This window comes from Anoplopoma fimbria, chromosome 23 (assembly GCF_027596085.1).
Source record: "Anoplopoma fimbria isolate UVic2021 breed Golden Eagle Sablefish chromosome 23, Afim_UVic_2022, whole genome shotgun sequence".
Taxonomy (NCBI): domain Eukaryota; kingdom Metazoa; phylum Chordata; class Actinopteri; order Perciformes; family Anoplopomatidae; genus Anoplopoma; species Anoplopoma fimbria.
The window spans coordinates 4,277,229-4,300,574 of NC_072471.1; the positions used below are offsets into that span (position 1 = coordinate 4,277,229).

The 23,346-nt window shown below is 39.4% G+C and overlaps 2 protein-coding genes across 2 annotated transcripts in view; both read left to right on the forward strand.

The window, feature by feature from the left end:
- Positions 1-2,117: 2,117 nt before the first annotated feature.
- klhl42 (kelch-like family, member 42) lies at positions 2,118-6,389 on the forward strand. Its single transcript, XM_054624684.1, has 3 exons — positions 2,118-3,190; positions 3,266-3,459; positions 4,295-6,389. Exons 1-3 carry the CDS (start codon positions 2,427-2,429, stop codon positions 4,747-4,749), a joined length of 1,413 nt encoding a protein of 470 aa, XP_054480659.1. The 5' UTR covers positions 2,118-2,426; the 3' UTR covers positions 4,750-6,389.
- A 1,856-nt stretch (positions 6,390-8,245) lies between these two features.
- The window catches only part of nrip2 (nuclear receptor interacting protein 2), a 31,909-nt gene continuing 16,808 nt past the window's right edge, over positions 8,246-23,346 (forward strand). The window contains exon 1 of the mRNA XM_054624685.1: positions 8,246-8,912. Coding sequence (XP_054480660.1) covers positions 8,757-8,912 — 156 coding nt within the window. The 5' untranslated portion in view covers positions 8,246-8,756. The remainder of the gene's footprint in view (positions 8,913-23,346) is intronic.

Consider the following 23,346-nt stretch of genomic DNA (forward strand, 5'->3'; position numbering starts at 1 on the left):
GTTTGCACTATCCGCTCTGCTGCTGTAATCCTGCAAATTCCCCCGTTGTGGGGCTATTAAAGGATTATTTTATTTTATCTTATTTTATGATCAATAGAATAGATATTATTAAGTGTAAAATAAATAATACTGGCACCATTGCAACATAGAACACAATAGCAATGACAGTAAGGTAAATACATACAAAATTCAATCTAAATAGAAAAAGTAAATTACAACAACAAGATAAAAAATACAAAGTGTATAAGAAGTGATACTAACACCAGTGCCTAATGGAAACTAAAATAAAAAAGTAATATTGAGCATATTGCACATAAATTAATGAGAATAATATTGACACAAGTGAAGCTTTCGAGTAGACTCTTAGAGCATCCTTTTTTTAACTATCAAGCTGTATGCTTTTATTTTGAAGGCTCCACCGCCTGTCTCATTGTTGGTCTCTTCACTTCTCTCTCAGATAAACCCTCAGAATGTGACGTCAGAATGTGACAACGCACGTTATCTTGATTGACAGCTGTTGGAAGACATCAGGCCTGCTGGCTGCTGATCTTATTAGTTTGAGATTAACACTGAAATTGTGCAAGACAATCTAGTTTAGGTTTATGATGATTTGTGCATCATAATACGTATAAATCAAAGTTCACATATATTATTATTGTGATGTAATCTCCTACAAAGCCAAAGTTTCCCATTGCAAGTTATTTCTTATTTTAGAAAGTGTTTGAGATTTTTCATCTTTTGGTTTATCATCATCATATAAAATATTTAAAGGAGGATTCCCTGTGTTTGTGCCACGCCATGCCAGTAAACTCCGGACAAGTGCAAGTGTTACTGACTGACTGAGTCCCCTGTAGGAAAATTAGGTTTTCAAATGAACATGTAGGACATGACGAGGCAAATGTATTTGCATAGCACCTTTCAAACACAAAGTGATTTATATAAGACATAAACGAATATTTAAAAACAACCAAAAGAGCCAAAAAACTAAATAGCACAATGATCCAATAATACATACAAGCAACGTTTCGTAAACTGTTCTATTAAGCCGTTTACAAAATACTGCAGTCAAATTTCTAATTGGTGTTAACATACAGAGTGCACTCTCACTGGTGTAAAACCAGTGTACTGAAATTCATATTTAAAAACAAGTGCAGTCTTATGCAGACTGAATGAGAGTTCAGTCCAGGATTCAAGCTAATTGTAATATCTGCTGGGAAATGTATTTATTTTATTCAATTTGATTTAGATGTATGGCTATGTATATTTGTCCTTGTGTAAGTATAGTCATAAAGAAATGGTGTAAAATATATTAAAGGGAATGGAAACAGTGGAGATGAGTGAATGTATTTGATATTTTATTATATGTATTTCTATAAGGTATTTAACAATACGCAAAAAAACTCTTTTGAAAATAATAATAATAATAATAATAATTTTGAAAATAAATGATGTTATTTTTTACGTTTTTATGCTAGTTTGATTTTATCTATTTTAATTTAGTTTGTATTTCCTTTACATGATGATGTACCATGCTGCAGTGAATATGTGTTTTTTTATTTTATTTGTTTTTTGGACATAAATATGTTGTCTAATGACATTGTTTTTTTATGTGGAGCTATTCAGTGGAGTGAATGTATTTGATATTTTATTATATGTATTTCTATAAGGTATTTAACAATACGCAAAAAACTATTTTGCTGCAGTGAATATGTGTTTTTTTATTTTATTTGTTTTTTGGACATAATATGTTGTCTAATGACATTCTGCTCCCAGTAGACCACAGGACACTAATACACTGTGCAATACAATAGTTATAATAGTTTCTGTCTGTATATATAATATTTCAGTTACTGTGGATTCTTTACTGTTTTTTACTGTTTTTTTTATTGCTCATTTGCTTATTTATAATACTTATTTTGATCTTGTTTTTTTATTACTATGTCTCTTGTTTGTCCGCTGCGGGACTAATAAAAGATTAATTTATCTCTCTTATCTTATCTTGTGTTTTTTTAATGTGGAGCTATTCGTCCTTTCACCAGCAGGTGGCAGCAGCGAGCAACAGCGCTACAAAAAAATATCCCCACGAAGAAGAATAAAACCCGGAAGTGTCGTCGGGAGCAGAATCAAAACAGAGTCAATCTGACAGCTCGGCAAAAGTCCTACAGAATGCAATGGGAAACGTTTCAGACAATGTTAGATATAAATGCTACTATTTAACTAAATTGTTTAGATATTGGAGCGACTGTCGAGGAAAGATAATTAGAATAAAAGGTACTTTTGGGTAGTTTTTATCTGTGTAGCTAGCCTGTTAGCTCTCTATGGGCTGAACATGACCATATATAGACCGGCCACAGGGCTGAGATGTAAACACTGACAAGCAGGAACAGAACACACAGCCTGGAGGACAGAGACACAGACACACAGCCATGTCATCCGAGCAGATTGTTGCCATAGTCATGGAGGACAGAATCTACCAGGTGAGCAAGAAGAAGCTGATAGAGAAGAGTGACTACTTCAAGGCTCTGTACAGCTCTGGGATGAGGGAGTCCACAGAGGACTCTGTGCAGCTGAAGGGGCTCAGCGTGCCTGGTCTGGAGCTGGTCTTGGAGTTCATCAACACCTCCAAGGTCCAGGTTGTCAACGAGACCCTGGAGGACCTGATCGAGACCGCCTCCTTCCTCCAGGTCACCTCCATCCTCAAGCTCCTCACCTCTGAGATCCGGCAGGACAACTGCGTGGAGCTGTTCAGCCTGTCTGAGGTCTACGGGACTCATGAGCTTCGCAACGCCTGTCTCAAGTACATGAGCTGCTACTACCACCCCATGCTGAGGCGGCAGGAGTTCAGCAGCCTCCCCTCGGCGGTCAGAGAGCAGGTCAGGGAGATGAGGATGAAGGGCACCGCCACCCTGGTGGCCATCGGAGACTTCACCTGTCTCTCCCTGGAGATGCCGGATCAGGATGAGCCCTGGTCCATGCTGAGGTATGGAGAGGTGGAGCAGCGTTGGAAACCGCTGGCAAACAACCTGCCTCCAGATATGATCAACGTCAGAGGATATGGATCGGCGGTCCTCGATAACTACCTGTTCATAGTCGGGGGCTACAGGATGACCAGCCAGGAGATCTCTGCCGTCCACTGCTACAACCCCTGCAGGAACGAGTGGAACCAGGTGGCTCCGCTCAACCAGAAGAGGTGAAACACTTGATTTACTCTCAAATATCAGTAGCTGCTGTCAGTGTTTTTAACTCACTGCATCCTCTCCTTCAGGTCCAACTTCAAGCTTCTGGCCGTGCAGGGGAAGATGTACGCCGTAGGAGGCCAGAGTCTGGGCACGGTGGAGTGTTACAGCCCAGAACAGGACTGGTGGACCTGCGTGTCCTCCATGCCCGACCCACTGGCTGAGTTCTCTGCCTGCGAATGCCAGGGGATGATCTACGTCATGGGTGGATACACTGCAAGAGGTAAACACAAATCAGTGCAGTCACACTATCACACACACACACAGTTAAATACAATATAAAGTACATTAAAAACAATGGCGATGGCAACGATGGCCATGTTCTCGTGTCCTGCAGGATGTTGAAAAGTCTTACTGCTTGAGGATAAAGTCCTGTTTGCTTAGATCCTACAGTTTGCTTATGTGATGGTAGCAGTGAAAATAAATGAAGGCTGGGATGAGTGTTGTTGCTCATAATGGTTTCTGCTAAGTATCATATATCTCTGCTTATTTGGTTTGTTGATTGGCTAAACCAGTCAAACCATCACTTCTTTGCATTAAGGCATTTTTTACTTCCGTCTTGTGTATTATTATTACTTCATTATAAAGGTCTTGGCAGTGGCGAGGGGTATATTTTGAGAGAAACTCGACTTGATAAAAAACGTTGATATCATAACAAAGTTGGTTTTAATTGTTACAGTACGTCTAAAAGTTTTATTGGTGGTTGTTGTACGCAGTTTTCTTGTTTCAACATACTCCTAATTTGTTTGTTTATAGTATTCTATTCTATATTTTCTATTTTTTTTATTCTTAAATGATGTCTTATACTATAACACCCTGTCATCTAGCCAAATTCCTTATATATTTGCAAACGTACTTGGCAATAAACCCTTTTATGAATCTGATTCTGATTGGGAAAAGAACTTCCTCATGCTACATACAGGTTTGTATTTATTGGTGGTTGTTGTACGCAGCTTGTCAGGATTGAAAAAAGGACTTCCTGATGCTCTGCATGTTTTAGTGAGAAAGAAACAAGTTTGTCATCTTTGAGTTTTAACTGTTTTTATTTCTTGTGACAGACAGGAACACAAGTGTCCTCTGTTACTGCCCCACCTCTGACACTTGGACGGTGTTTCGCACCTGTTCGGCGCACATCCGCAAGCAGCAGATGCTCTCCGTGGAGGACACCATCTACCTGGTGGGCGGCTACACCCACGAGCTGGAGTTCTGCCAGCGGCGGCGGCGCCCCAGCCAGACGGAGGACGTGCTGACGGTGCAGTCCTACAACGTCTCCACGGGCGAGTGGGTCCAGCTGAAGGAGAACACGTCCAAGTCGGGCCTGAACCTGACGTGCACGCTGCACAACGACGGCATCTACATCATGAGCCGGGACGTCAGCCTGCCCACCAGCCTGGAGCACCGCGTCTTTCTCAAGTACAACATCTTCTCCGACGCCTGGGAGGCCTTCAGGCGCTTCCCGGCTCTGGGTCAGAACATGCTGCTCTGTTCGCTTTACCTCCCCAGCGTGCTGTGAGTGAGAGTGCTGATGGGAAAGACTCAAAACTGGTGGAGCCCGTGCGGCATTACTGCAGGCCAGTGTGTGGCTCGCTTGTTCTCACACACACAATGGGGCTCTGTGGCATTAGTGGGAACAGTGGGATCAGAGCCCGGTTGCCAGGTGGAACGCCCTGTGACCTTTGTGCCTCGACAGAAAAAAGAGAAACGCACTACATTGTACATACTGCTGTCGATGCAAATACAAAAGCTACAATGACAAGTATGAAAAGTGATGAGGCGCCACGGCCCATAGGTCAACAGCATCATAACAGCTAGCCCTCGTTACAGTTTGTGCCTCTCATGTGTGAACATTAAAGTCACAGTGGAATATAATTTACTTTCTGAGATATAAATACCTGGAAAGTTTGAAAAAAACCCTCCTAAACAATACATACTACTGCTCCGAAGGCATTGCCAGGATTCTCAAAGACTCACTCAACCATCTGATTCAGATTCAACTTCTGCACAATAAAAACAATGTTTTTTAGTTGGAAAACAAGTTTAAAATATTTTTAATTGTGCAGCAGATTCATTTTTTTTCATCCAGATGGTTAGAAGAGTTTTTTTTACGATAATGGGAAAATCTTCAAACCATCAGTGTTATTTAATAAACCTTTTTATTATTATTTATGTAACGGATGGTTTCCACTGTCGGATCTAATGCCAATGGCACACAAACAAAGCGGGGCTACATAACAGCATGCTTTTAAATCTATGGGTCACAATATTCCCAATGTTTACACTCCAAATATGGCATTGCCGTATATATTTATCCACAATTCACTACAAACCTTAAAATATCTCGGAAAACAAAACACATTTCCTGTCTATATGAACTGAACACTGCAGATAATCATGAAAAGTGGCTTTGGTTTTACACTGCCAGTTTTATGGAATATAAGAGATTCCTGGAGAGTTGTAGTTTTTGATGAGAAGTGGCTCAGAGGGAGCTTAACGTGTTGTGTGTTCACTTTGCAAAGTCTTATTTTTCCACAGATACACTCAGCTAAGCTTAAAGCGCCATTCCATGGAATGAACAATGCACATGTGCCTTCTGCAACCTCAGTTAATGGGGGAAAAAAAGCACAACATGCAAGACTTTGTTACATTGCCAGCAACTGACCAAAACTGCTGTGTTTGATTTATTTTGTTTTCATGAAGGTACATTTCAGTTCATTGATTAAATATTGTGGCAGAGCAGACAGACAATGAGCCTCAAAGCAAAATGTATTTCTGAAACCCTGAAGTTTCATTAAATGCAGCACTTTCAACGTTTGATTCAGTGGATTTCTTATTCTCTCTGCATTACTTATTTGTTTGACAGTTTAGGAATTTAGGTCATGATAATAAAGAAGTTGTTCAGGGTTCTGTTTTGCGGTTGTCTTGTTAATAATGTGTCATTTCTGCTTTTTCGTTTTGTTTTGTCTCCAACACTTTATTATTTTCATCCAAAATGTCCAAATAAGCTTTGAGAACAGGCTGATCACAACACATATCATCTGTCATGTGACATCTTAAGGTTACGTCAAGAGCAAAGAAAGAGTGTTTGAGTGAACTGACCTTATAAATTATTACAAGAGAGTTCAAAAGTCTGTGAATATTTAGAAGCAATGATGAACGGCCGGATTTCTATAATAGGTTTCACTGATTTAATATTATCTAAAAATGTACTAAATAAAAAAATGTAAAGAAACTCAAAAATTTGAAAAAGAAAATGCACATTATCCATGTTGACTTTTTAAGATTGTAGTGTGTCTGACCAACCAAAACCCTAATATCTTTACCATTTACAGTATAAAACAGTAAAACTCTGTCTTCAAACCCAGTGAGAAGTTGACATTTATACTTGGAAAAATGACTCTAAATGATTTGATGACGAGAAATGTTGTTGACTCCAATAAATACCACTCCACATGACCAAAATAACAAAAAATGCCCAGAATATCTTTCTCCCTGGAGAATATTCATTACATGGTTAGCATCAAGACACTTGATACCAAGATCACATCATCTCCAAAAAAGGCTGCATGTGTCCCTCTATGGCTATAAAATGCCATCTGAAATCAGCGTGTTGACAGAATATGAATACTGAGGCATCTGAGGCTAAAAAAACAACATTTGTCGTTTCTGCTTTCAGCCGTTGGAACTTCCTTCCACAGGATCTGAGAGTAGCTGAAAATATTAATATGTTCAAACGGAAACTAAAAACCCATCCAGTCTGGCTTTAATGTAGTGTTATTTCATTTTAAATATTATTTCTGATTTTATAAAGTGTCTTATGTGTTTTTTGCTATGGTTTTAATATTTATACATATTTTAGTTATTATTTTATTTTCCTCTAATCTTACTTTTTTACTGTTTTACCATGATCAATTAATTCAGTGCTGTATTTTTATTTATTTTTCTTAATTTGGTTTGGAGTGCATTAGTCTCTTCCCCTCTCCATTTTGTATTGTTTTTGTATTGTCAATCATTTGTAAAGCATTTTAAATTGTATTTGATTTGTTTGAAAGGTGCTCTATAAATAAAATTAATTGATTTATTGAATGATTGAATAGAAATCCAAGAATAAAACATAAAAGAGGTGACCAGCAGAGGGCAGCACATGCTTTCTAAACAACAAATATCTCAGCAGGCTTACAGTATCTTCCACTTCACCTTCACAAGGACTCTCTCCTTCAAATAAAAAGCATATTTTAAGAAAAAACATCTTTCATTTTAGCACCAACATGCATTTGCTGCAAAAATAATGAAATATGAAAAACATGAAAATGAACAAAGTTTATGGCGTCACATTAAAACCCTCCATACCTGTAGGCTGAATCATCGCCGTTTTAAATATGTGTCATCATCTAGAGGTCATGAAACGCAGATGGATGTGATATATTTAGCTTTTGTAGGTGTGGAGAGACGGATGAATGGTTGGAATTGGGTTTTCTCTAAATTAACGGTGGGTGCCACAGAGGAGGCAGAGAGGAAATCAATTGTTGCCATCAGTGATTGTGATTGAAGTGAGGTCACATCACACCTCCACTTACTCAGAGGACTAATACTGTGTCGGCCTCAGAAGACAAGACACAGAGTGACAGGCTGTGTGTGTGTGTGTGTGTGTGTGTGTGTGTGTGTGTGTGTGTGTGTGTGTGTGTGTGCTGCAACTTCACTTTTAAGACCACATGATGCAGAGAATGTGGTTTTATATTGTAGCTGCATAGAAGACAGTATTTCTGTGAGTTCACAGTAGAGTGCATGTGTTTTATATTCTGTGTACAGTCTTTTTATGTGTTTTTCCTCTGAGTCAAGTGAGAAAATGTGCTCTGTATTCAGAGGTAAGCATGCGTTGTCGGGGTTGTGAAGGAAAGAGGAGGGCTCAAAGGGGTGTGAGAGAGAGAGAGAGAGAGAGAGAGAGAGAGAAAAGAGAGAGAGAGAGAGAGAGAGAGAATATCACTCCTGAAAGCAGAGATGTGAGTGTGTCAGAGAGAGAGAGAAAGAAAGCGAGAGAGAGAGAGAGAGAGAGAGATCCAAGGACAGACGGCACTGAGGGGAGGAGGAAACAACACTCTCTCAGCAGTCACACCTACACCACAGCCTCCGTAACAGACAGAACACATCTTGACATTGGGAGGAAGATGCATGTCTACATCAGAGGAGCATCCAGGACGGGAGAATAGCTCCAAAAGCTGCTGAGACAAATACATGCCAGAGGACTGCACACAGAGAGGAAGAGGGAGCGCGGAGAAGCCCAGAGGGAAGGACATTTCAGAGAGGGCAAAACCAGAGAGGAAGAGGCAAAAACTGCAGGTTTTATTCTGTGGCTTAGAGAGAACAGCAGACCCTTAAAAAGCTGCCTTTTTCTGAGGGTGTTCCTCATCCTCTCTGCACACGGACATCCACTCTGTCCTTTACTGTCTGCAGAGAGCTCCCTGTTCCTGCGAGGTTATAGTCTCCGTGCTTTAGTAAAAAGAGACTGCTTTACAGTCCGAGACCATGAGCGAGACGAAGAAAGGCGAGCTAGCCATCCGGGATAAAGCCATCCTGCACCAGCAGAGGCGTCTGAAGCAGGCCACCCAGTTCTCACACAAGGACTCCGCTGACCTCCTGCCCCTGGATGGGCTCAAGAGACTGGGCACGACCAAGGACCTGGTGAGTGGACTTTTAGAGAATCTAAAGCAGCGGATGAGACGATCAGGTTGTGATTTAGGTAATTGGAGAGCATGTGGTGCTAAGAGTGAGTAGAAGTAGGGGTCAAATTTGGATGGTATCCAGTAGCATGTCATTGTTTAAAAGAGAACAATGTCGGTTTCATGATGGAAAGTTTTAAAAAAACAACCTTTCCCTGCCAACTTCCACTCCGTTTGGGCGTTGATGTTGAGGGTCCATCCCAAACCAATTAGCTAAGGACTGAAAGAGCAAGTCTACATTGAGGCTGACTTAACCCAGCTGCCCTTACTGACTTCGTGCAACATTTTGTGTTTATGGATCACATTCTTTTCCTCATAAACTGCTCAAACTAAGACAGGCGTTTAATATTGTCGTACAGATGTTAACGTGAATTTAGGATCAAATATACCCTTGTGTAGTCTAGAAAACGGTAGAGGTGTTCATTTGATTGTAAAGTGTTGTATATTTACAGGTTCTGTTTCAAAAACCAATCAGTACATGAGTTAAAAGTGAGTAAAAAAAAGAGAGGCTGTTCCTAAAGAAACGTATGAGGTAGATTGTTCTCGATAGTTTGCGGCTTCTGAAAGACGCTGATACAACATCATGGTTACAAAATGTATTTCAATCATTTTTCTTCCCTGTTAAAACTTGGCGCATACATTACCCACAATGCAACTCGACTGCCAACAGTTCAGTCAGGTGTGTCATGCTAGTAGCGACTAATGTAGCATCGAGCAGTAATGAGGAGCAGACTACAGAGGTCGAAGCTCACTTCTTTCAAACTTCTCACCAACAAATGGTTTTCTTATTCCATTTTCAAACTTGTAGTCTTCAGACCAAGCCAACTCCGACTCAAGTGACATCACTTGAGTCAATTTATCAGATTCCACTCAGCTGTCTGGAGCAACAAAAGGCTTTTAACTACTCTTTGATCGCTGTGGGAGAGCTGCAACTAACCATTATCTTCATTATTGATTGATTGCAGAATATCTGCTTGATTAATGGATTAATCATTTAGTCTAATAAATGTCAGGAAAATGTCAATGCTAGAGTCTGAGGCAGCCAACAGTTAGTAACAAAAAACATGCGCGGTTTCAATGATTTTAAACAGAGAAAAGCAGCAATTCTTCACATTGAAGAAAATGCAACAGTTGATATTTGGTCATTTTTGCGAACTAAACGATACATTATCTGTTGACTGATTGATCAACCAATCGATGCTTTCAGCTCTAGAGGAGACGTCTGCTGTTTGACGCCTACAACACGACTACGACCACCATTTCCTGCTCTAATACACTACTCCATCTACTGTAAGTCATTAAGTGCAGACTTGAAAAGGAAGTGGAAAAAGGTCATGAAAGATTCAGAGTCTTGCACTTTGCAACGAGGAAGGAAACATCAAGCGAAACCTGTAACATTTCAACGTGCACTGTGCAGGCCTCTCAAATAGAAAGCAATATGTCGTTATAAAGGAACACACACATATTTGATGGTTGACGTAGACGGATGAAAACATCTCCAACCTCTTCACTTCCTCCAGAAGCCTTGAAGCTGGTGTACACTCTGGAGGAACTCCCCCATAATAATCTGAACAATTTATTACTGCAGCTCTCCTCTGACACCGTTATGGTTTCACGGCCGCTTCCCAGATTCCCCAGAGCTCTCCAAGAAACCTCGACACAATCACTCTGGCACCGTGAAGCAGCACCAGCAGCGCTCTGTGAAATCACATGCGTGTACGTCTGCCAGGTTTTAATACCAACATTTGCTGCTAGAAAAGAAATGTTCTACCCTCCTCCTCCTCCTCTTCTTTTACTGAATCACATTTTTTTGTAATCTAATGACGGATATGTTTTCTGTCTCTTCCTTCCTTTATTGACCCAGTGTTCCTGAGTTAGAATATAATTAAAAACTTTGAGTGTGCCATAAATAAGTCTATGTTATTTATGGTATAATCATTTCTCTGTGACAGCCATGTTGATGGCATCGATCCAGACTGAAATATCTGTGCTTTTGGACGGATTGCCATGAAAATTGGCAGAAACATTCATGGTCCCCAGAGGTTAATCTAAAGATCCTTTCCCATTGGACAAAAAGCCCACTAACATCCACTGACATCTGGCTTTTGTCTTTATTGGGAAAGGTTACAATCAGCATTTATTCCCAGGACAGTTGATTCTGCAGTAATTGGCATTGATGGAAACATCTAATTTTCTAATCTCGCCACCTTTTCTGTTATGTTATGTGACAAGCATTGAAGTGAATATATAATAAATAAAATCCACAAGGATTTGGACAAATATTATAATTAAAAAATGTACAAAACATACAATTAATATGCTCTCCTCAAAGCAATACTCCAGTCAGACAACAGTAACCTTACCTCATTGATCATAAAAACACACGACAGAAACAAAATAAAAGTCTTTCCACTGTTCAAACAATCATTAACTCTGGTTTGAGAGTTTGAAAGAGAAACTGAATAAGTAACAGACATGAAAAAGAAGTAAACAGTGAAACATTTTCACTGTTTAACCCAGTTTCTAGTGCCACACCAGGAAGAACAGAAAGGCCAGTGCAAAGCACGGCATATTCACAATGGAAAGGAGTATATCGCTAATTTAAAGTTTCCTGAGTAGAAAATGACTGCACCTACGTTCTAATGTTGGTGGAATTTATATATAAGTAACTTTGATGATCGCCTGAATTTCTCAATAACCAGCTCCAGGTTGAAATTTGTGATTTTTGTGGGAGGAATTGCCATCAAATTTAGATTCAGACATTCATGTCCCCCTCATCATTCATTTGTAATAAGTTTTGTGATCCCCTGATTTCTTATCTGGCGCCATTATCAGATCAACATTTTTTAATTGATCAAAACATTTTGGAGCCTTCTTGGATTTTGAGCTCTGGGTTGGTGGTTGTCTGCCCAACTTTCCGACTTCAGGTGACGTTCCAGTGGAAGTTTCCGTCTTCCAAGTTTAAATGTTAGCTCGTTAACATGCTAAATGCCAGACTGGTGGTTTAGCATCCTAAAGACAATCTTCTTTTACCTCTTTCGCACAAGATAATGTTTTAGGCGTTTATTATTATATTATAGGTTATTATTTTGAGAAACCTGTTGTGACATTTTATATACTTTTTTATGTTGTTATAAATCCTCGTAAGACACTGCAAGCAATTTGAAGACATCACGATGGGCTTTGGGAATTCTTCCTGGACGATCTATCAGTCAATCAAAAAATAAATAAGAGAGGATTAAGAGAATACCAGGTTAATTGCAGCCTTATCTATATGTCTGCCATTAAAAGAAACAGTTGGATGGAGATTGAAAGTGCACAAAAAATTATAATCTTTTGGAACTTAAGGGGCTCCGCATTAAACCAAAACGTCACATCTAACACTATTAAATATAAAATAAAAAAAGAATCTAAACCAAGATAATAGTCCCCAAAACTCTATTAGATTCAAGGAGCGTAATGCTGAACTCATCTTTTCTCGGCCTGTGACTCAACCTGCAGGGGCCTGAACACTCTCTTATCTTAATACCAATTATTTTCTCCTCGAAATTGGAATGAAGCTCATCTCAGTTAGTTATCTAAAACACAATTTGTGGTGCAGATGTGGCCACAGGGAGCAAAGCACGATGTGCATGGCATCTGTAACAAGTGATTTTTTTTCGATGTAGGGAATTTGGGAGACACAGTCCTCCTGTATCTCTTCTCTGCAGACAGACATCTTTCAGGCTCTGAATAGAAACTAAATGAAAAGAAAGCATGATGTGTGTCTGAGGAGGCCGAACCCTCGCAGACAAAAGATGAGATCATCGGGATGAGGCAGATACGTGTGTTTGTCTCTAGGACGTTTTACTACAAATCAGTCAGGTTTTTTCCATTTTCCAGTTATATTATAGTATTTTTTTTAACCTATTACTGCTGAAGAATGACTGCTTTTGTTTTGGCTTGTTGCTTCTTTAAACAAAAGGTCATATCTTGAATGTCAGATGCTGATCTTATCAATAATACATGATCATTTAACTAAGATGTGATTCATTAGATCCTGGTTTTTCCATTAAGATGAAGAAGAATTACCGTAGAGTTGCTATCTTGTTTTTTTAGCAACCAGAAGTGACACAAGTGAGAAAATTTTACAATTAACTTTCATGAAATGAAAAATGTTAGAGATAAAGTTGTAAGACAAAAACGCTGACAACTTCGAGACCGTACAACGCCGTGGTAGCAAACTGTCAATCAAAAAGTAGCTACACCCTAAAGCATACCCTGCTTTAGTCTATTTGACTCTACATGGAGCATCATTTACTAAATGAACATCATGCTGTATTGAAGAAGACTTGAAACTAGAGATTGAGACCATAATCTCATGTTTACAATGTTTACTGAGGGAATAAATCAAGAGAGAAGTAGAGTCATTTTCTCATAGAGTTCTATACAACCAGAGGAGTCGCCCCCTGATGGCCATTAGAGAGAATGCAGCTTTAAATTCACTTCAGCATTGGCTTCACTTTTCAGAACCAGAGGTTGCCGCCTGGTTTTGCTTAAGATGGCAGAATGTAGTTATTTTGGAAATGCAGACTTCATACTTCAACTCCATGAATCTTCACCTCCATCAACTAAAGATAAATATAACCATTTTGATGAACGATTGAGTCATTTTTCAAGCAAAACTGCCAAACATTTGCTGGTTCAAGCTTCTTCAATGTGAAAAGTTGCTGTTTTCTTTTAGTTTTCTATCATTTCAAATTGAATATCTTTGGGATTTTGGGCTTTTTGGTGAGACAAAGTCAGCAAAATGAAAATGTCACTATAAGCACTGGGAAATTAAATAGGGGGCATTTCCCCCCTATTTAAGGCTAAACAAGAATAATCAAAAAATAGCTAATCTAAGTTTACTATCTCCTGGCTCCAGTTTCATATTTAAAGACAGAGATTGGCATCAATCTACTCCTCTAACTCTCTGCAAGAAAGCAAATGAGCCTGTTCCCCAAAATGTTGAGCTATTCTTTAAATTCTAAATAAACGGTGTGCTGCCACAGAATCTATAAGAAATAGTGGAATCCTTTTCGGTTTCTTTGCCACACACAAACACATGGGCTGTATCCTCCTCTTAATTTTCTGCTCTCTGGCGTGTCCAGTGTGTAATTCAGCAGCAGAGCCTGTTATGTAAGAGGGAATTTGTTTTGCTGCTCTTTAGCCCGAGGTCCTCTCACTCTCAGCAGCAGCAGCAGCAGCATCACTCCGGCCATGTTGTGCTGCAAAGTAAGTGGAGCGGTGAGCATGAAAAGGGCAAAAATCTATCGCTCTAACGCAGAGCGATGGAGGGGAAGGAGAGAGAAGTGGTCGTGGAGGACGCACGGTTTACTGGAGATGCTTTATGTAACACCATGGAGGGCTTTGAGTAGATACTCAGTAGATACATGTGTGTGAAATGTAAGAGTGAACTGGAGGAAATGAGAGTATATCTGTGTGTGTTTTGGTTATTGGGTTGGAAACATCAGAGCCCAGTTACATCAACACTTGAGCCCAGCATGGAACGAGTTATTGTGTAACCACTGTGTAATCTCACGGTTTTCTACTGTACACACTATAGTATTTACTCCACAAGGCTGTGCTAAGAATAAGGAAGATAAATGTTAAAGAGGAAAGATGACTTTCAAAAATTACCCCAATCGGATTCCTTCCATTTCTGTGTTGAAGCTTCCTTCAAATATTCAGTTATTTTTAAAACATTATTTCAAATTTAATACCAAATATTTCAAGTATTAACTGTTTTCCCAGAATTTGTCAGGTTATAAAAGCCTTTGGCAAAGCTTATAGGTTCTAAAAGTCTTCAGTGAAATGCATACAAATTCAATTATTTTGGCAGGCGTCTCTTGAAGAAAGGTTTAGTGTAATGCTGGCTTTAGAGGGTCAGTTCATCCAAATGTTAAACGCCAAATGCCACAACAAAACAATCAAAAATCCCACAAACACTTTCTCACTTACCACTAATCCCTCTAAAACCAACAGATTAAACAAACAAGATTTTAATTAGTGAGCTTTAGAGGTGCTGGTAGGCAGATTTGCCCACATTTGAACAGAGCCAGGCTATCTGTTTCCCCCTCTTTCCAGTCTTTATGCTAAGCTAAGCTAACCAGCTGCCGGTTACCTTAATGATGTGACAGTCTGCAAGAAACCAATTAAGCGTATTTCCCAAAATACAAAAACTATTCCTTAATGCAAATAAATATCAGCTTAGTTGTAAAATAAAGTTGTTTTTTGTGTCACGTCCATATATGTTTTTTTAAAATTGGAAATAAAGCATAAAGACATATTGGTTGTCGAAAGCTTCAACACAAATATGCTTCCCTTTAAAATCTCATATTGGTCGAATTGTGCTGCACAGACCTACTTCACAGGCCTCTTTCTTCTTCTCCCTGCAGCTCAGTTGTCCGTTTGCTCATCTCGCTCTTACAGATGAGTGAATCGGAAACCCGTGTGTGTGTGTGTGTGTGTGTGTGTGCGTTTGTGTGTAAGTGTGTGTGAAGGCCTGTCTAATCGAGAGATTGCAGTGCCAGGTGCTTTCTGAGGATGATCAAAAGCTACAGAACTGGGTTTAGAAGTAGAACGTTGGCTCAGGAGGAACTGAGCATTTAAGAGCATTAAATACAACTTAAGTCCTGATTTACTAAACATTTTGTCCATTATGTTCCAAAAAAAACATTTCTTAAATATAGATAAACAAGTGTGAAGAGGCTTTATACTATCCTCCGTCCTTTCAAGTGGTCATTCATTTAAACGAGCAGATGGTGTGCAGTGCATCTCATCCAGGAGCAGGTTTTTTTATTTTCATATGCATCCAGATTAACTGTTTATTTCCCCCCAGAAGGCAAAGGAGCACTTCAAAGTGAAGAGCAAACACGACGATGTCACGCGGTGTGATCGCCGGGCTCTGGGGAGTTTGCCTCTTCCTGTTCCCTCCAAAACAAGCAATGTTAAAATGGCGTTCGGGCTTTATTATTAGCTCGGGGACAATTAGGTGGGCAGGAGAGAGGTTAGTGTGAACCTGTCTCCCTCTGTGTCATCTGGAGATGTGGATGGGCGGCAACACTTCCTCAGCTGCTCCCTCATTGCTGTGTAGGAAGACAGGAGGCTAAAAATACCCGACAAAAAACAAAAACGACAAAACAACTCCGACAACGGAGGAGAGGACTCATGATACTGATACAGAGAGGAAGAAGTGTTTTTGTGCATTTGTTTGGTGTGATAAATGACACCTCAAAAGTGGCTTCAAATGTAATATTGGTGTTTTTAATTATACTTATTGAAAGGAAAAGTCACAAAATCCCCAAAATGCAAATAATGCGCATTTACAAAATAAAGCTGGATGTGGTGTTAGTAGAAAGATGGCTGACTAGATGGCTAACTAGGTCTTCCCTCTGCTTCCAGTCTTTGTGCTAAGCTAAGCTAACTGGCTTTTGGCTGTAAATATAACAGACAAATATCAAAGTGGTAACAACCTTCTCATTGTGAAACGATTGGTTTGATTTAGGCAACTAAACTACTTGGTTAAGGTTAGAAAAAGATCCTGGTTTGTGTTAACATAGCAACGTCTCAACATATTGTAACAACATAACTACAGTAAAAAAACAACCGCTCTTAGAGGACATTCTTACGCAACATTATGTAACAAGCGTAAAGTCAACGTTTACTTTTGGTTTCCCACAAACAGAGGTCTCCTGAGTGAAAGTCCTGTGAATGTTTGACCCATCAGTCCTCCCTCCACTTGCTGGTTAGTTAGACTCATTATTTTACCAGATATCTTTCAATAATGGTCGTTCATTATACATCACTTGCTTTCATCCAATGCAAAAACAGTAGCATTCGTTTCTGTAGTTTGCAGAAATGAACAATGACAACATTTTTTCTTTGCGACTGGGCTTTTAAATGAAGTGAACAGCCTTTTTATTTATTCATCACCATCTTAACAACTATTTATTTCCTCTAGAAATGAGCCCTTTAAATCATCTAGAAAGGAAAAAGAGAAGTGATGACTAAAAATGAGGCTTCATGATGGACAAATCAATTAATCTACTAATGTTTTCAGCGCTAATGCAGTAAGATTACTTCGATTATTATTATTAATCACATTACTATCCCTATTTTCATAACTATAATTCTACTGTAATAATTGCTGCTGTTATTATAAGTAGTCTTATTATATGAATCATTTATGTCATATACATTGAATGTGTTGTATCTCTGTTATGCTGTTCATTCTGTACACATGACATCTATTGCATTCTGTCCATCCTGGGAGAAGGATCCCTCCTCTGTCGTTCTCCCAGAGGTTTCTTCCTTTTTTCTCCCTCTTAAAGGGGTTTTATAGGGGAGTTTTCCCTGTGCCGATGTGAGGGAAGGACAGAGGATGTCGCATGTGCACAGATTGTAAAGCCCTCTGAGGCAAATTTGTAATTTGTGATTCTGGGCTCTACAAAATAAACTGAATTGAATTGAATTGAATAGATAAAAAAACATCAGAATACACACGTTTTATAGGAAATGTGCAATGGATGAACCATTTACTGGTTATAAAAATAGATTAATGAACTAATCATTCAGCGTTACAACAAAGGCCCTCCTTTAATGGGATCAAAACAAACTGAAAAATAGCAGCGCTAATTGGTGACCACATCTGTTCTATGAAACTAATTAATTACTTTTTATTTACTGGGGTTTCGGTTGAAAATTATATTTCATGGAAGATTTAGTGAAGAGACAGAATGCAAAGTGAGAAAGCAAAAGAAAAGGACAGAGAGAGAGAGAGAGAGAGAGAGAGAGAGAGAGAAAGAGAGAAAACAGGAGGATGTGGAGGAGGCAGCAGATGTGAAGCTGCCAGAGCCTCCTGGACGGTGCAACAGGAAGTCAGCCGCTGGGGACCTCCATCAGAATGAGAAAGAGGGCATTAGAAAGAGAGAGAGAGAGAGGGAGAGAGAGAGAGAGAGAGAGCTGCCTGTTGCAGTCAGATAATTAGTCCACATGATGATGATGAGCCTCTGAATCTGACTCACAGAGGGATAAATACAGAGAAATAGGAACTCAGAGAGAGAGACACAGAGAAAGCGGAGGAGGAAGAGGAGGAGGAGGAGGATGCTGGCGTCGTAGATTAACAGTTGTCTTGAGGTCTGGTTTGGACTGGTTAGTGTTCAGGGGTCACCACAGGACGCACATCAGCAACATCAGCAACAGACCACGTATGAACAAACACAAAGGAACACAGTGTATGCCAGACCTTTTCACATGCACACCAGCATCCTAATACAACGGTTTGTATGATATCTAATGAAAAGTTGTTCATCAAATATCATGCGTTTTCAAGCAAAAGCCAGCAATAAGTGTCAATTTCGGCTTGTTACATGCTACATATTTTAAAAGGTCGGGCAGATGGAGAAAATAGTGCATTTGTTTGGGATTATTTTCCGCGGCGGATTGATCCAGACTTGGTTCTTTAGTGAGTATTAGTGGCAGCAAATGTGGGATTGAGTCAAAATAAACTACAGTGTGTGTGTTCATGGTGTTGATCACAGGTAGTCCTTGTTAGTAGGACAAACACATTGTTGTTTCTGTCTTTTCATTGGATTCGTTGGCAATGACAAAATAGAAAATCACAACAGCCGTATCTTTTAAGTCCACAACACCCACAGTTCTAATCTATTTTGATTGATACTGATCTTCCTGCACAAAAGATGTTTCAGCAAGGAGAAGGGAGCTTTCAGTATTAAATCAACCCCATTAATTCGCTGTTGGTCGTAATAAACCATGGTTACCATAATATCTATGACACATCTTATAATCAGGTGCGAGCGGTGACGATTTTAATTCATGTCGTCCAAATTCGCTCTGCATGCTGTGAGGAAATAACAAACAGATTTCACCTCAGCGATGCCAATTTCACTTCAGCGCGCCTCAACAATTAAACAATTCACTGTCGAATGAAGCGAACTCAGCAGTTTGCATCGTGTATAATAGATAAACTCTTCATGGGACACCGCTGCCCGCTGTCTTCATTAGAATTCATGACGGGAAATCCATGATGACATATGATTGATGCACAATTCACATATTCTCAGACGGCTGACAAGCAATCAGTAGAAAAAGATGGAATGTGTTGATGTGTCAGGAGGGAAGTGATAGTGCAACATGGGAAAAGAGTTTATTGATGGATTTTGTTACTCATGATACTACTTCAGTTTGGAGATACAATTCCCATGATGCTTTGGGGGATGTAAACAAAGAGTGTTGTGTTTGTGAGCCACTTTTTTTATCCCATAGAATTTAATATATTGGCAAATGGGCACTTTTAAAAGTATGCAGAATTAGCTATTTGCAGTTCCTGTTTCCAGTTCCAGAGAAGATTTTTGGACGTTTTTTTGTGATGGAAATCGGAGATAATGAAATCCTCAAAACAGTGCCAGTCACACTGAATCTAAAACTGTGTGTATCGGGTACTTGTGTTCAGATTTGCCTGAGTTATGACGTAAATTGCAGCAATTAGATGCTAAGGGTTTTAAATTACCTTAATTGCCTCAATTTTACTCTCACACACGTCTCCCCCTTCATCTCTCCTGCCCCACAGTTCAAAAAAATCTTTGCACTATATCAAAAAGCAGACAAAGATCAAACCTGTAAGATGAAACATTTGCTATAATGCCCCCCCCCCCCCGCGAACCGCCCCGGACACATGTGTCTAGACTGAACGCCGCCCGCTAGCAGCTTCATGTTGCCAACGTGATTTGCTCTTCAGCTGACTCCAGAGCAGTCTGAGCTCTGCACTGAAATGAGATCACATTGTGTTCATTGCGTCGATCAGATTCAATCTTTGCCTCCCTGAAGTCTCAGAGAGCACAGAGGAGAAAAAAAATCTAGCTCCCCCTCCCCCCTTCTTCTGCAAACAGTCGTGGCTTGACATCATTTCCCGCCTTCTCATCCCTCGCCTGTTGAATAAAAACACTGTGGTATGGCACCAGACTTAATAATCTATTTCATTAAAAGAATATTTTCCACTCGTTGCTGAGTCACCCACTAGCAGATGCATATTAACCTTGATGTGTCATTGTTCCCCCTTTAATGAGCTGCTTTATTCTAATTTGCATAAGAGGATAATCACTGTTATCATTGTTAATAAATGTGTGATTTAGCCAGTTGGTGCTCAGAGGTCAGCTGATATTCAGATTATTGTTTGAACAAACACAGAGAGAGAACAGAGGAAGAGGCCGATGTCGAGAACATTACAATAAAATAACTATTTAGTCTAAAGTGGAGCTGCTGATTGGATTGGTTTAGTTCGGGTGTCAAGGAGCTCAACGTGAAGAGCTCCTGCAGAGAAGATTATTTTAAAAATCGAGTTGGTTTTATGGGAATAAATGATATCAACTGATTTCCAATAATTGCGATGAACATTATAAGGAGAGGATAGAAGAAGAGATGAGAGATGATACGAGGAGATGAAGAGGGAAGAGAAGAGATGTGTGGTAAGGTAATAAGAAAAGGAGAGGATAGAAGACAAGGAAAAAAATAAAGAAATGGAAAAAGGAAAGGGAAGAGAATTGGACACAATAAGAAGAGAGGAAAGAAAAAGTATAAAAGTTAATGAAAGGAAAATAGGAGATGAGCAGAGGAGAGAGATGAGAAAGGGAAGGAAAGGAAAGGAAAGAGAATGGAAGGTAATGAAGGTGATGAAAGGAAGTAAGAGAGGATGCAAACAAATCAGGATGTAGAGATGATGTAAAGAGGAGAGGAGGGATGAAAAGAGGAGAGATAAAAAGAGGAGAGGTGTAAAGAGGAGAGGAGATATAAAGAGGAGAGGAAGGATGTAAAGAGGAGAGATGTAAAGAGGAGAGGAAGGATGTGACGAGGAGATAGATTTAAAGAGGAGAAAAATGTAAAGAGGAGAGGAGATGTAAAGATGAGAGATGTAAAGAGGAGAGGAGATGTAAAGAGGAGAGGAAATGTAAAGAGGAGAGGAGATGTAAAGATGAGAGATGTAAAGAGGAGAGGAGATGTAAAGAGGAGAGATGTAAAGAGAGGAGAGGAAGGATGTAAAGAGGAGACAGATGTAAAGAGGAGAGGAGATGTAAAGAGGAGAGGAGATGTAAAGAGGAGAGGAAGGATGTAAAGAGGAGAGGAGACGTAAAGAGGAGAGATGTAACTAGGATCATCACTTCCTGTATTAGAGCTCGGCCACAGCTGGAGCTCTGAGAGGAACGAATGGGTTTAATGGGTTTAATGGGTTTAATGGGTTTAATGGACACGGTGATGATCACTAGCTTGAAGTGTTGTTTTCCAGCTCGGACAGGAAAACACAGGATTGATCGAAAAAGATCTAAAAATGGCAGCATTTGATTTTGTTCTCTTCGACCTGGCAGGCACTCTAAAAAACAACTTCTCCCTGATCTCATAGAGGTGTTGTATTAAAGCCACACACACCTCAGAGACGTTATTACAGCCATGTTAAGGTCGAATAGTCTCTCTGGGGCTCGATGCCTTCTTCTTATTTATTGTTGTCTTTATTTATTTCTCATTCTACTTGCTGCTTGTCCACCCATGAAATCGTCCTCCATTTAAATTCTAGTTAGGAGAACTTTAACAGCAGAATCTAGCCTTGCTGTGTGCATGTTAATCGGAGCAGAAACATTAAATAATGACCAGTAATGTGGAAAAAACAAAAACATGGGAGAGAATCTTTTACATCTTTTTGTTATCTATAGATGAGCTTTGTATTAATACGGGTCAGAGCTCCTGGATGGAGTTGAGTCTTTTTCACAGAGTCAGCTCAGCCACCACAAGATGGTCCGTAATGTCTGCACATCTGATGGGGTTCAAGCACCCAGAGCGACCCAGAAACAGCTCTCCAGTCTAGAAAAATCGTTTCCATCCCTTATAAAAAAAACAGCGGCATCGACTGGGACGTTAAAAGGGTTGTTTTTCTCCAATGGGAACATTGTGAAGTGAACCAATCTCTGTACACGTTTAGCGACTGCAGGACCTGTTGATTGCATTTGTAAAGAGGAGAGAGACGGAGGGATGTTGCAGAGATCAAGGCTGTTTGACAAAAGCAAAACACAGCGTAGTGAGAACAACAGGCGGACAGATGGGGATGTCCTTTTTGAGACTGGCATTCGACCAAGATACTTAAAAACGGAGACTTTATGGCTCTGCAGATGCCGATGTTGGCTGGTGAGGCGGTTATTCAGCCAGGTGTTTCAACACTTTCAGTCTGGGGGGAGGGGTTTACATGAAATCTAACATGAAAAACATTTCAAAATGTCCTCTATACTTCACTAAATAGTTCTCTTTTCAACAATGCTACTGCAAAATGTATAGAAGAAAAACAAGCAGGTAGAAATGAGCATGTAATGAGACCATAGATATAAAACAAATAGTGCAGAAGTTACAATATAGTAATATAATAAAATAAGAATATATATGTTTATATTTCTATATTATTATGTTGTTTATTTTGATCATATATATATAAATAAATTAAATATAATACTGTGGTATACTGGTGTAAAATAGTGTTAAAATGTTAAAACTGTCAGGATAAAATAAATAAATTTCTCTATAAGTTTTAAATAAACATTTACTCAAACACATTGACACAGTGTGCACTATGAAACCACATGTAGAAACAAGGAATTGTTTGCATATTCCTAATAAAAATAATATTATTTTGTATGTGTGTTTCTGCATTTCGTTGTTTTGTCTGTCTTGTTTGTCTGAATAGTTCTGTTTCGGTCAATTCCCTTACATACAAGTAGTTATATGATCCATTGTTATTTTAATAATATTGGTTATAGCCACTTTATTAGTTGTGGGTTGTGGATATTGTAAGGCAACAGTCCAGATGGGTTGTTCATCCTGCTTTAATGTCTTTGGATATAAATTCAATATATTTAAATAGTTGACATCCATCTGCTCTTTTTAGTTATACTTTTGTCTTTATGGCTAGTTAGAGACGTGTTGTCATCAAGGATATTACCCAATAGTTTACTTTCCTCAACAGGATCCCTCCTGAATGTGTTTGGAGCTGATTTCATGCTGCACTCTTTATAGTTTCACTCTTGTATTGCAGCTGCTGCATAATAATTCCCCTCGGGATTAATACAGTTCTTATCTTATCTTAGCTTATTTCATGTTTGTTAATTTCTTACTTGCTTTGAAGATTCTGTTGATTTTAGTGTTCAAAAACACCCTGAAAGCAAAGCAAAAGCTTTGTACTTCGTTAATGCAGAGACTCTGCTGGTCTGGACTCAGACTGGTGAACAGTGATGTGATTATAGCGGAACAAGCAGCTTAAATATGATTTACTTTTCATATGAGCCAGAAAGAACAGCCAGCCACTGGCGGTCACATGTTCT

Coding starts and splice junctions, on each gene's coding strand:
- klhl42 (XM_054624684.1), top strand. CDS start 2,427: ATGTCATCCGAGCAGATTGTTGCCATAGTCATGGAGGACAGAATCTAC. Junction 3,191..3,265: donor GCTCCGCTCAACCAGAAGAG/GTGAAACACTTG, acceptor CCTCTCCTTCAG/GTCCAACTTCAAGCTTCTGG. Junction 3,460..4,294: donor GGGTGGATACACTGCAAGAG/GTAAACACAAAT, acceptor TTCTTGTGACAG/ACAGGAACACAAGTGTCCTC.